Below are 12546 nucleotides of genomic sequence, written 5' to 3' on the forward strand. Positions count from 1 at the left end.
AGTTTTAGTTCACAATCCGCCCTGCGGAGAGAGAGAGAGAGAGAGAGAGAGAGAGAGAGAGAGAGAGTGAGAGAGAGAGAGAGAGAGAGATAGAGAGAGAGAGAGCGCTCCTCCTCCTCCTCCTCCTCCTCCTCCGTCTCTTCCCACCACTCATCCCAAAAAGCCAAGGTAAGACGGTCTTCACGGCGGAGTCCTCTCATCAATTGCCCCCCTCGCATAATGGAAACTGAATTCAAGCGGCTGTGGTACGTCCGTCTCTGGTACTTTTCCGCTTTCACCTCAACAGTAACGTTTGTCTAACGTGGCTGTTCCTCTTCGTGAAAATAACTTCTGCCCTGGCATTTTGTTGTTTTGTTTTTTTTTCTTTCTTCCAGACACGCTTTCAGAAATAACCAAACCTACGACTTGTAACTAAAGTGCTCCGGAAGAAGGTCGCGTTTTGTAGATGGAGAATTTTGAATCGGTGAGTAGAAAGAGACTATAGCGAAGATAAAGCTGCTGATGTATTTTGCTGCATTTAGTCACCAACCTGTTCAGCTAATTGTGTCGCTTTTGCTGATTCCGGTGTGAGGCTTAGGAGTCAATTTTTTCTATCTAGAGTAGTTTAAAAAAAAAAAAAAAAAAACAAATAGCCTTGTTTAGAACCGGGTTACATGTAACTAGATGAAATCATGAATTTGATCTGAATAACCATAAACTAGTTTCATTAATCTTGAGTAAAATACAGATGCATCTGCAGTTGTTTGGTTGGAACTCAACAGGTTTTGGATCTCCTCTTGTATCTCTCGCTTAAGCAGATTATAACCCTGTAAATTTCCCTATTTATAGAAAAGAGCTTAGCAAAAATCTACCAATATAGACTGTTTTGAGGTGCAGTTTCTTTGCTTGCCTGCCTTTCAGTTTTTTAACTGTAAAATGCAGTGAACAGAGGTCTTGAGAAGACTGCTTCTTAACTGTAACTCAATAGAGGGGACCTGAGAAATATAGCCTTAAAGTAATTATAGGGAAGACGATGCTTATTGGAAATTGTAGGCAGCCCCTGTAATCACATTAAAGCTTACTATATCAAATAGAAATATATTTCATGTCGTGCTCTGGAAAGGTTTCTCAGTCTAAGTGTGATGTTCAATTTCATTTCTATTAAAGATACTTTTTTGCTGTCTCAGCTAGACTACCTTGTTAGAATCTGAGCTGTGTGGTTCGTCCATTACCTTTTCTCTCTAGCTCACCTTTTTCTCCTCCTATCCGTTTCTTTAACTTCATCTTTTCTCTCCCACATCTTTAACATTCAATTATCTCAAATTCTCTTCCCCTTTTTTCCTGTTTTCTCATCGATTGCTCTCAATCTCTTCCCATGTCCTGATCATGATAGCACTCCTGTGCTTCCTATCCTCACAAGCTCCCTCCCTCTCTTCCCTGTAGATGGTGACTGAGCTGAAGTCAAGCTGGTTGTGAAGGTGCTGGATTTGTTCTCCCCTACGCCCCAAGCCGGACACAGCATGGCGGCGGGAGTAGCAGCATGGCTTCCCTTTGCCCGGGCAGCAGCTATCGGCTGGATGCCTGTGGCCAATTTGCCCATGCCAGTGGCGCCCACTGAGAAGAGCAAGCGGCAGGATGAGCTAATCATTCTTAATGTCAGTGGACGGCGCTTCCAGACCTGGAGGAACACGCTGGACCGCTATCCAGACACCTTGCTGGGCAGCTCAGAGAAGGAGTTCTTCTACAACGAGGAGACTAAAGAGTACTTCTTTGACCGGGACCCTGACGTGTTCCGCAGTGTGCTTAACTTCTACCGCACTGGCAAGCTCCACTACCCACGCTATGAGTGCATCTCCTCCTATGATGAGGAGCTGGCTTTCTTTGGCATTGTCCCAGAGATCATTGGTGACTGCTGCTATGAAGAGTACAAGGACAGGAAGAGGGAGAACGCAGAGCGGCTGATGGATGACCAGGAGGACAACAAGGACGCCAAGCTACCCAACATGACCTTCAGGGAGACCATGTGGAGGGCCTTCGAGAACCCCCACACTTCCACCATGGCCCTTGTCTTCTACTACGTCACCGGCTTCTTCATTGCCGTCTCTGTCATCACCAATGTGGTGGAGACGGTTCCCTGCGGCACGGCGCCCAACCAGAAGGAAGTGCCGTGTGGTGAGCGGTACACCGTGGCCTTTTTCTGCATGGACACGGCCTGCGTTATGATCTTCACCGTGGAGTACCTGATGCGCTTGTTTGCTGCGCCCAGCCGCTACCGCTTCATGAGGTCCGTCATGAGCATCATTGATGTAGTGGCCATCTTGCCCTACTACATCGGCCTGGTGATGACTGACAACGAGGACGTGAGTGGCGCTTTCGTGACACTCCGTGTTTTCCGCGTGTTCCGTATATTTAAGTTCTCCCGTCACTCGCAGGGCCTGCGCATCCTGGGCTACACGCTGAAGAGCTGTGCCTCCGAGCTGGGCTTCCTGCTCTTCTCCCTCACTATGGCCATTATTATCTTTGCGACCGTTATGTTCTACGCAGAGAAGGGTTCAAGCTCCAGCAAATTCACCAGCATCCCAGCCTCCTTCTGGTACACCATCGTTACTATGACAACGCTCGGGTAAGAGCAGAGCAGACACCTCTTTTATCTGGTTGCGAGTGCTGTGTGCGCACTGGTGTGTCTGTGTGTGTGTGTGTGTGTGTGCAAGTGCATGTTGACATAGAAATGTGTATTTGCAGTTGAGTCTGTTATGTATGAGTAAATGTTGGATTATGATTTGACTTGAATTGTGTGTCTGACTCCGTGGCCCAAAAACCTACAACTGCTTCAGAAGTCAGTGACACCCTTTCCAAGACATACTTTACAAACTTTACGCATAAGATAAGAGACTGCTTGTCTGAGAAATGGCGGTATTCTTCTGGGGGAAGAATAGCCATCCTGATGCTCTCTCTCTCAGTAATGGCTGCACCATTGTCTGCTCTTTACACATCACCTAAAATAGGGGCAGAGAGAGAGAGAGAGAGAGAGAGACATAGGAGATTGTGGAGATAGAGAAAAGGAGAGAGTTGAAAGCATCTTAGTGAAACAAAAACATTGGAGAGAAAAGACAGAAACAGAAATGATACAATTTCTTTGCCCTCTTACTTGCCCTGTGGTCAGTGGACATGCTCTTTCAGTTCACAATGAACTGAAACAGTGACTTCGCATTTCGAGAGCCCTCCTCCTCCTTCACTCACTCTGTGAGTTACACTCGTGGCTGGCCTTGAAAATTAAGTGCCTCGTGGTACAAAGGCTCTGATGCAGAATATTGAAATGCTCTCAATTTTGAGAGGCAAGCGACTGGTGCAGTTATTTGTGTTTGAGTAACAGGCAGAGATAATTATTATTATTTACACCCAGTTTTAAAAGGCATACATGTTTCCATCACAGTGAATGCCTAATTAACCTGCCACCCAGGGCTCTTGTTCTTTCCTTTTACAAAGTCATGAATTGGCTTTGATAGAGTTTTACAAGTGGAACATGTGCAGTATTTTGATGCATTCATTTGTTTGTTACGCCTCCCAACCTGTTTTTCCTCATTTTTATGTCATCATATATTTCCAGCAGTCGTCATTTTATTGTAGTGAGGGGACCCACAAACACATCATTAATTTTACACAGTGTACATACACACACTCACACACACACACACATGTTTGCCTTTTCTGGAGTTGTGAGGACACTTATTGACATAATGCATCCCCCCCCCCCAACCTCAACCATTATAAGGTACAAGTCTTAACCCTGAAGTTGTGAGGACCGGCCGAACAAAATGTCCTCACAATAATGGTTTCAAACACACACACACACACACACACACACACACACACACACACACACACACACACAGTGTTCTGTGATGCAGCACTATTAGGCCTAATGGTAATGTGTTTTATGTGCGTCCCCTGTTGTGGATGTGTGAGTCAGACTGAGGCTGACAAATTGCAGCATCCTGCTAAATGTCAGAGTCATGGAGGCCATAAATGGCTGTGAGCTCATAGCTGTGACACACTTGGCACCTTGTCACCGTGCCCTGCCATTCACAACCTGCCCAGAAGATCTGGTGTTGAGCAGATGTTTGATTCTGGATCGATTGTTTGGTCTGTGGACAGATGAATAGCCGCTGCATTGTGGGAAAATAGGAAGGCTTTCTCTGCTCTGCTGTCTATTCATTTTGTGAACGAGCAGCAGCTCGCCTTGCTCTCCATGCTGGCCTGTACTCTCACACAGTAGCAGTCTCTTCCCACTGGAGTGAGACATGAGACACTAAACCAGTCTCCTGTTGCTTTTACAGTACGATTGTGGTAGAGGAGGGTTTGTGTATGTGTGTGTGTGTGTCTGTGTGTGTGTATTAAGAGGGGGGTAGTTGTTGAGCTTGGCCTCATCAATAAAGCAGGGGCCAGAAGTGGGTGTCAGAGTGACTAATGATGTGGCCCACTGCATCTGCTGACTAATGTAAACCTGCTTGACATTCTGGTCTCTGCTCTTGGTTTACGTCATAAACACACACACACACACACACACACACACACACACACACACACACACACACACACACACAGACCATGTCTGTCTTTATGCATTTGGGCATGTATACATACAAAATGTTATAAGATCTTAGCTGTGTTTTTTCAGGGTCGTCCTATTCCTACACTGACTGTGATTTCAGATTTTCAGATAACCTTTTTTCCACTCTTTCATCCACCAACTTGCACTGGAACCTGTGGAAAAGTATCCTGACTGCTTTGCAGCAGTTTATACTCATCTGACTAAGTAAGATGAAAGCCAGTTCCCACACGACGATGTTTTCCTTGACTTCTTGTCCTCCTGTCTCGGTGCCTCAGGGCTTAGTTTTGTGCTGTTCAGAATGTGTTCTGCTTTGTTCTCCTCGTGGAGAATCTCATATCATCTGCACTCTCATATTTAATTTACTGCTAACTTCTGAGCTTTAGCCCCAGTATTTGTGCTGCACTCTGAGAAATACTATCTGTGATTTGATTTTTTTTGTGTGTGTGTGTGTGTGTGCATACAGTATGTATGTCAGTGCGGCTTTATACGCACACATTTGTTGTTATTAGTGGTATGCCCCACCTGTGCCACATACATGCTGCCGTGCCCGCTGTGGCTTTTTGAGTGTTCTGTTTTATCTGACAATAATCCGGCCTCAATCAGAATCCATAATCCCCCTTCAACAATGGGCAGTGAAAAATACCAGGTGAATAGCTTTCTGAAGTGGAGCTCACCTTTTTCTTCCTGGAAATGGAAGTTGCTTTATTGACGACAGTATGTCAGAAGAGGAGAGGAAGAAATTAGGGATAAAGAAAAACACACAATAGGATATCTATTTATTGCATCCGACTTTTTAGTTATTTTCAAAAGCAGGTTGCAGCAAGACAAGATTACTAAGGACATATTTTGGTATAAACTGGCTTTGGTACAAACAAGATAAGAATCTAAAATCCTCAAAAAGTTTGCCCGAGGGCTGTGCTGCTTCTTATGACCAACTGGACAGAAAGAGGTTTACCCACCAAGCAAGTTACCAAACCATCAACCAACACTGCCGCCCTTAGAGCCCTGTGCTCGCTCTATAGCAGGGCTAAAAAGCTTAGCTCAAATCCTGCAAATGAGGGGCAGGCAGGCAGGCAGGCAGGCACACACACACACACACACACACACACACTCACGGTGGTGAGGCTTTAGCTAAATCAGAGACATTTAGGCAATAGGACCTGTGAGGGATTTTATTCCCTAGGTTGTTAAACAAATTGATTTTGACCTTTTGAGTGATAATAACTTAGGCCATTTGTCATATTTGGTTGAACCTATATTATAAACTGGTTGGGGATCGTACAGACAGGGTATTTATGCGTATTTGTGAGGGAGACGCAGCAATTGATAAACCATAGCTTTTTCGTTACAGGTCCATCTAGATATTCATGTAGTTCACGCCTTTATTTTCATTGTGGAAGAGACACAAAAAAGAAAACTCAATTTGTTCCAGTGTGATCCCAGTACAGCAGTGCAGTTTGTAAAAATCTTAAACAAAACTCTTTTTTTTTATTACACTTATTCATCATGATCTGTTTAGACTAATTTTCTCATATCGGATTATGTTTAGTTGTGGGACCAAGTGCTTTAATAGCATATATGATAGTAAGTCTAAAATATGATCTCAGTTGAACCTCTAAATGTAGAAGAAAATGAACTTAATAAAAATCAGAAAAAAATTCATTTAAGATATTCAATATTTATTTTACATATTATGTATTTTGCCTCTAGCAATGAATCATAGTCAGTTGAATGAATTATGTTTTGAATTACCTAATGGTTTCATCATAACAACTAACATTAAAATGCTAATTCGGTCACATAGGAGTTGGATACCTCTCTACCTGTATCTATATATAACTTTTTCATTGACTGCACCACTTGAGAAACTCATTTTCTCCATAAAGATAGTTGACCAAGCATTATATAATTACTAGAAGGAAATAAATTGCTCTTTTTTTGTCTATTTAACCCTGGCTATTCACCTCTTCACCAGTCTCTGCTAAATTTTTGAAGGAGAATTTCATGTAATGAATGAAGATATGAACATATGACCTGCTTTTAGTCAGCAATATAGCGAGCCATTATGGCTAACGTAATTTATATACCACTACTGGCTGTGGGAGCTGTTACACTGTCAGCTTTTACACAACCACGGCCAAGACCTGTGAATCACTGCCTCCATCTCTGGTTTGTTGTGCAGTTTTGTTTCTGGTGTTGCGCTCATTCATGGATGTCCCCACTACTTGAAGAAACAGTCTGCAAATTGAGGCTTTGTAGGCAAGATTAAGATTGTTGACATAATTCCCTGCGTAGCTTGTTAGCTGCCTAACTACATCCATGGGAGAGAAAAAAAAAGAAGGCCACAGAAATGTTGACAGGCGTGAATAAGATTCACGCAGCTGTACAGGTTGTTGTCCATCAACTTACAGAAATTAATAAACAGCTACTCAGCTCATAAAAGTTCTCCAGTTAACTGGTGATTTGTTACTGACTGGTTAGAGCAAAACAACAAGAAATCAGCCAACATCAAGACAATCATGCTGAATGAATGAAGCATAATGATACAAAATGTCAGTTCAGTCTGGTTATCAGGCTAAGACCACCATTGGCTTTACCTCAGTGTTTAGGTTATGTTTGGTATATGAAATATATATTTGTTGTCTTTAACAGTGGCATGGGAATCATTCAAGTCGTTCTGAATAATAATCATAATAAAATGAAAGTTTAATTGCTGTTTTTTGCAAAATTCCACCTTCATTCTTTTTCAGAACATCATTGCCACTAATGCATGTAAGGCTTTATTATATAACTTGCTTTTGTTGTCTTGTAGTCACTTTACACGACTATAAACTGTTTGATGCAGTATATAGTAGATAGTAGTAGTATATTAGTATTTGAGCAACAAAAAGAACCAGTTCCAGTGCTCTCTCTATTACACATAACAAAACATAACAGCCGCTCTCTGTGCATCTTGTCATCTTCGCGGTCTCATTAGGCTCTTCCAATTGATGAAGTATTGATGAGAGCTGGAGTGTTTGGTTGTGTTGTAGTCATTAGCATAGCCATGTCTGAGTATGATTAATATCCTTATCAAAGAGCAGCTTCTTTTGATGACTGCGCCTCCAAGATCAATGCACTGCTCTCTGTCTCCCAGACAACCACACAGGACCTCTCACGTACGCTGGTGTTGGCTGGTTGCATGTGTCTGTGGGTACTGGGGGGGGGGTTCACTTGTGCCCATAAATGCTGTATGTATGTGTGTTTGTGTGTGTCTGTCTAAAGTATGCGTGCATCTTCACCACTCATTGTCAGCGGGCTCTGTTTTATAGAGCATTTATTCTGAAGCCAACAGCTTGTGTGAGAAACAATGATCAATGCAGATGAGCGGATATTGATTTGGGCAGTAGTGAGAAATGCGGCGGTCATTGTTAGTGCCACTAATTAGAATAGGTGATGAGAGTGTGACTGAAACATAGCACCTAAATGTGATGTCGTTGACCCCTTATCTCGGATTTCTGAGAACAGTTAAGGAAGTCATTCGCCCATGGTGATTTACGTCCAGGTCTGTTCGTAACCTTTTCCTTTTTAAGGTCAAGATTAGTGGTGAGCTGACCTGCTCTCATATCAATTAAGACCTTTTGGGAGTTTGCATAATGACAGGAGATCATGAGTTCATGACATGCATACACTGCAGGGGGTTGGCGTGTGAATGATTCATGGCTCTGTGTCGTCGTGGTTACTGTACGTGTGATTAAAAACGTGCATCTTTCTGTTCATTAGAAATCATTAACTGAAATATACGTTGAAACACAAACAGTCTATTCTGCGTGTACAGTCAGAGCTCTCCAGTGCATAGCCTGAACCAAATCACATTGTTTTTTTTTTTTCTTTCAGTGTCCTCAATTTCTTCATTAAATCAAGATTAATTATTCATTAAAATAGTAAAAGTTATTATGCTGGGTTTTCAAGGGATGGATTCATGGAGTTGATATATGGAGATATTCTAGGCAACATCCACATTTACAGTCGCAGCGTTTGGCAGGCTCTCTTATCAAAGGCATACTTTTTTTTTTTTTTTTTTTTTAAGAAAGAATCAGATCATCCCAGTGATTAGGTGATTGTAAGTACTTGAGACACTCGAGAATGTAATGATGTGAGCTAAACTAACCAGCTTTATCACATTGTATAGCATAGATTTCAGTTTGAATAGCACATGAGAGCCAGTTATTCTCCTTTACTCTGTAGAAAATGCAAAACAAAATGTGAAGCGCTCAGTACTGTACGTTAGGGAACCATCCAACAGCAGCAAAAGCTAATTACCGTTAGAACTCAGTTACATATGGCATTAACATGTGATCTGCATCTGGTTATCCTATGTGAATAAAGAAAAACAACTGCATAGATCCGTGGATGTGAGAGTCATGTAGATGTCATTATCCAGGTAAAGATCCCATATTGATAACAGGTGGAAATGAAGCCTAGGACACGTGGACTAGACCACCTGTTTTAGGGTGTTGTCTGCACCCAGAAAATGATTTATTGCAGTATGTGTTATCGACTGTCAGATGTCCTGTGTATCCTGTGTATCCTGGAAATCCAGTGGAAATCGAGCACAGTACCATTAATGGACAGAGTCATGGGTCAAAGATTTCACTTCCCAACAATATTCTCCAGAGGCTTTCTCTGTGCTCTGTAAGTTTGTACATTCTTTTTGCGACTTTGTATTTTTCTTTTTTTTTTTTTCTTTTTTCTTTTTTTTGCAATGGCACACAACCAAGGAAAGCTATGCTACAATAGACATTTGGCAGCAATCCAGCAAAGTCTGCTAACTTTAAATAACAACAGTTAAGAGACTGGAAAGGATTTGTAACTTAATTTTAATATATCTTGTCACGAATTGTGGGTTTGTCATGAATTATGGATAAATTACTTCACCATACCTAGACTGCCAGTGGTGGGGTGGAGCCTGACATTACAACACAACACTTACCAGATTATTCTTCTTCCTTAAGAGGATAAAATCACATTTGTGTGTAATATGTTTGTCCTCGGTCTTTTGGGCTGGAGAGTGAAAACAGAGTGAAAGTGTATTAAAAAGATTTAGTCATATCTAAAGTCACCTTTGGCCTTAAGACAGTCTCTATACAACACTGACCTCCAGTTGAACTCACTGATATCAAAATAATTCATTATGTTGGAGATACACAAACGCACACATACCCAGTAAAGCATTTATCAGAGAAAGTGAATCTCAACTTTGACCTCGCACCTGTTTATTCTACCTCAGTTTCTCTTCCTCACCCTCCCTCCCCTCCGCCTCAGTCTGCCTCCCAGAGTAAAGAGACGTAAGGAGACGATGTGCTCCATGCCACTGCTTCTCTTCTGGCCCTCTGACCCCCATCCCCCTTTCCAGTGGTTCTAAAGAAAAAGCAACAAAAAAGAGGTCACAAAATAGAAATGTCAGTCCATTTTCAACCCTCTCACCTTAGTTTCTCTCTCTCTCTCTCTCTCTCTCTCTCTCTCTCTCTCTCTCTCTCTCTTTCTCTCTCTCTGCCTCTGGCGTGGCTCTTGGGATGGCAACACCGGTCAGTCAGTCAGTTTGCTCCAGCCTGGACTGTTGACAGTCTGATGAAATTTTGTGGAGATATTGATTGTTTCCAGATGGTTAATCCTATTGATTGGATTAACAATAGTCCAAAAAGACTTATAATTATAAAACTTATAATGATATGATACTGTGCCTAAGCTGTACATTTAGATTAATGCTAATTTTCTATCACAGTAAATGACATTATACACAATTAGTAATCTTGTTGGAAATTCAATTGGTAATTAAGTTGGGAATGATTACCAAACAAGTAGAATAATATTATGCATGATATAGTAAACAATATTTTAAAGGTTTTTTTTTTTTTATCTAAAATAAGTTCATAAAATACTTGCACTTCAGTTTACCTCAGCCTAAAACATTTATCTCAATAATCAAACAGCGACTATCACTGAACCTTGTATGACAAGCTCAAAACAACAAATATAACTTAGACTGATATCTGATACATACTTTTTTCTGCACCACTAGTGGTATGGATTTAAGATACCACAGTTTTGCTCTTTCATCCCTCTCGCAGTTTTGCTTTGTGGTATGTTGCAGTGATCATTACAGCCTCACAGCTGCACGGCTGCAGACTTTTATTCTTGTTTTTTCTTTTGCTTCTTCTACCTCTTTCACTACCCCTAACCTTCTCTATGCATTCTTTTTCTTGTTTTCCTTCTGAACTGATGTGTATCCTGAGGCTGTTCATGTTTGTGTGCATGCCTACATTCAAGAGATGTTTACATTGTGTTTTTTCTCCTTGTGTCCCAGGCACATGTTCTGTTCTGTATGTCAGTTTACCTCGCTAAGGCAATTATGTGCTCCCACATTTTTGTTTTATTTCCGTTGCTGTTGAATTGTGACTATACTGGGGTTATAATACAGACAGAAAAATCACTAAAGTAATTTTTCAGGTCTGTGGTTTCTAGGCACACGGCAATAACTCACAGTATTTTCATGTTTCTGCTCATACCAGTGAACCTAACTTACAACCCTCCTCGATTATTGACTTGGACACTATGCCCGGTGGTCAGACACATCAGAGCACAGGGGCAGATGTCGCAAATGTGTGTGTTTAAATCTAACACCTGTATCTCAATAAATAACTGAAAGCACAATGTGAGGTAGGCTCATCACATTTATGGGTTTGTTTGCCATTGACTGCTCTAGAGAACAAGAACAGAACTAAGACTGCACATTTCATCAGCATCAGCTGGTTGAATCAAGAAATAATTTTATAAACTTTCCTTCTATATTTTTGAATTTCAAATTATTGAGTGCAGGCCGTGTACACTTGTTTATATGGATGTCACTGGAGTACAAACACATACATGCGACAAAGATGGTCCTATGCTCTTGATTGCAGATAGGGACTTTAACATATTATCATGTATCATATATCATATATGCTACATGGTTTTGCAGGTGTAAAGCAAATCTAAGTCTATAGCCATGCCAGCAGCTTTGTGATACTATATATTGGCATTGTTGTGTGACGTGCTGTTAGATGTTAACTTAAGCATGATGACAAGTGATCAACTTGGTCATAAATCCCCTTTTTGGATAAATTGAAAATTTTGTTGATGGTGCTGCACGGAAAAAAATCGGAGGATCACCAAAGTTGTTATGATTCATCCTCTGGACACCATGAAAGTCTGTACAAAATTTCATGGCAATTCATCCAGTAGGAGTTGAGATTTGTCAGTCTGGACTAAAGCAGTGAACTGACTGACAGACCTACAGCCTCTTGTCATGCTCAGTATGCTTAACACATTGCCAGTTTTTTCTCTTTCGATGATAGATTGGTCATATTATGTTTAGTAGCAGAAGCAGGAGTTGGGCATTAAAAGAAGTTGTTTTCATGCGCCTCTTTACCCGCTTTATCTGTCCTTGATTAAAGCAGCAGATGAAGAATGGTCCTTTTTTTTTTTTTTTCCAGCAGTTGAAAACTGGTCCAAGAACTTCAACATAAACCGATCAATAACATCTTTTTAAAAAAATAAATAAGACCAGATTAAACATGTCAAAAAGAAGGAATTTACTTGCTAGTAGAGTCTGTACCTGCTGCTTGTGTTTTTGTGTTTGAGGTCACACAAGTCAATACTGCACCCCAGTCTTCCTTCAAAACTCTGCTGCTGAAATGGTTCTTTTCAGCTCTTCCAGAATCCTGCTCAGGCTCCCCTGTTATGTTATTTCTATGTATTTTACCCTCTTTTCATGCAGAGATCTGGATGGTTGCCCATTTTTTGAAAAGAGATATCGAGCGCCAAGCCTTTCAAGCTTTTGCAAAATACATTTACCTTGCCACCTGTCAGCCAAAAGGGGGAGGGGGGGGTTTGTTGTGCCCAATGTGACTATGAAGGGTAACTGACGGGGAGGG

General features: G+C 41.4%; 1 protein-coding gene across 1 annotated transcript in view; it reads left to right on the forward strand.

Moving 5' to 3' along the window:
* Positions 1–1439: 1439 nt before the first annotated feature.
* The window catches only part of kcnd3 (potassium voltage-gated channel subfamily D member 3), a 93706-nt gene continuing 82599 nt past the window's right edge, over positions 1440–12546 (forward strand). Inside the window, exon 1 of the mRNA XM_022741660.1 lies at positions 1440–2602. Coding sequence (XP_022597381.1) covers positions 1500–2602 — 1103 coding nt within the window. The 5' untranslated portion in view covers positions 1440–1499. The remainder of the gene's footprint in view (positions 2603–12546) is intronic.

This window comes from Seriola dumerili, unplaced genomic scaffold, assembly GCF_002260705.1.
Source record: "Seriola dumerili isolate Sdu_G_001 unplaced genomic scaffold, Sdu_1.0 BDQW01000056.1, whole genome shotgun sequence".
Classification (NCBI taxonomy): Eukaryota; Metazoa; Chordata; class Actinopteri; order Carangiformes; family Carangidae; genus Seriola; species Seriola dumerili.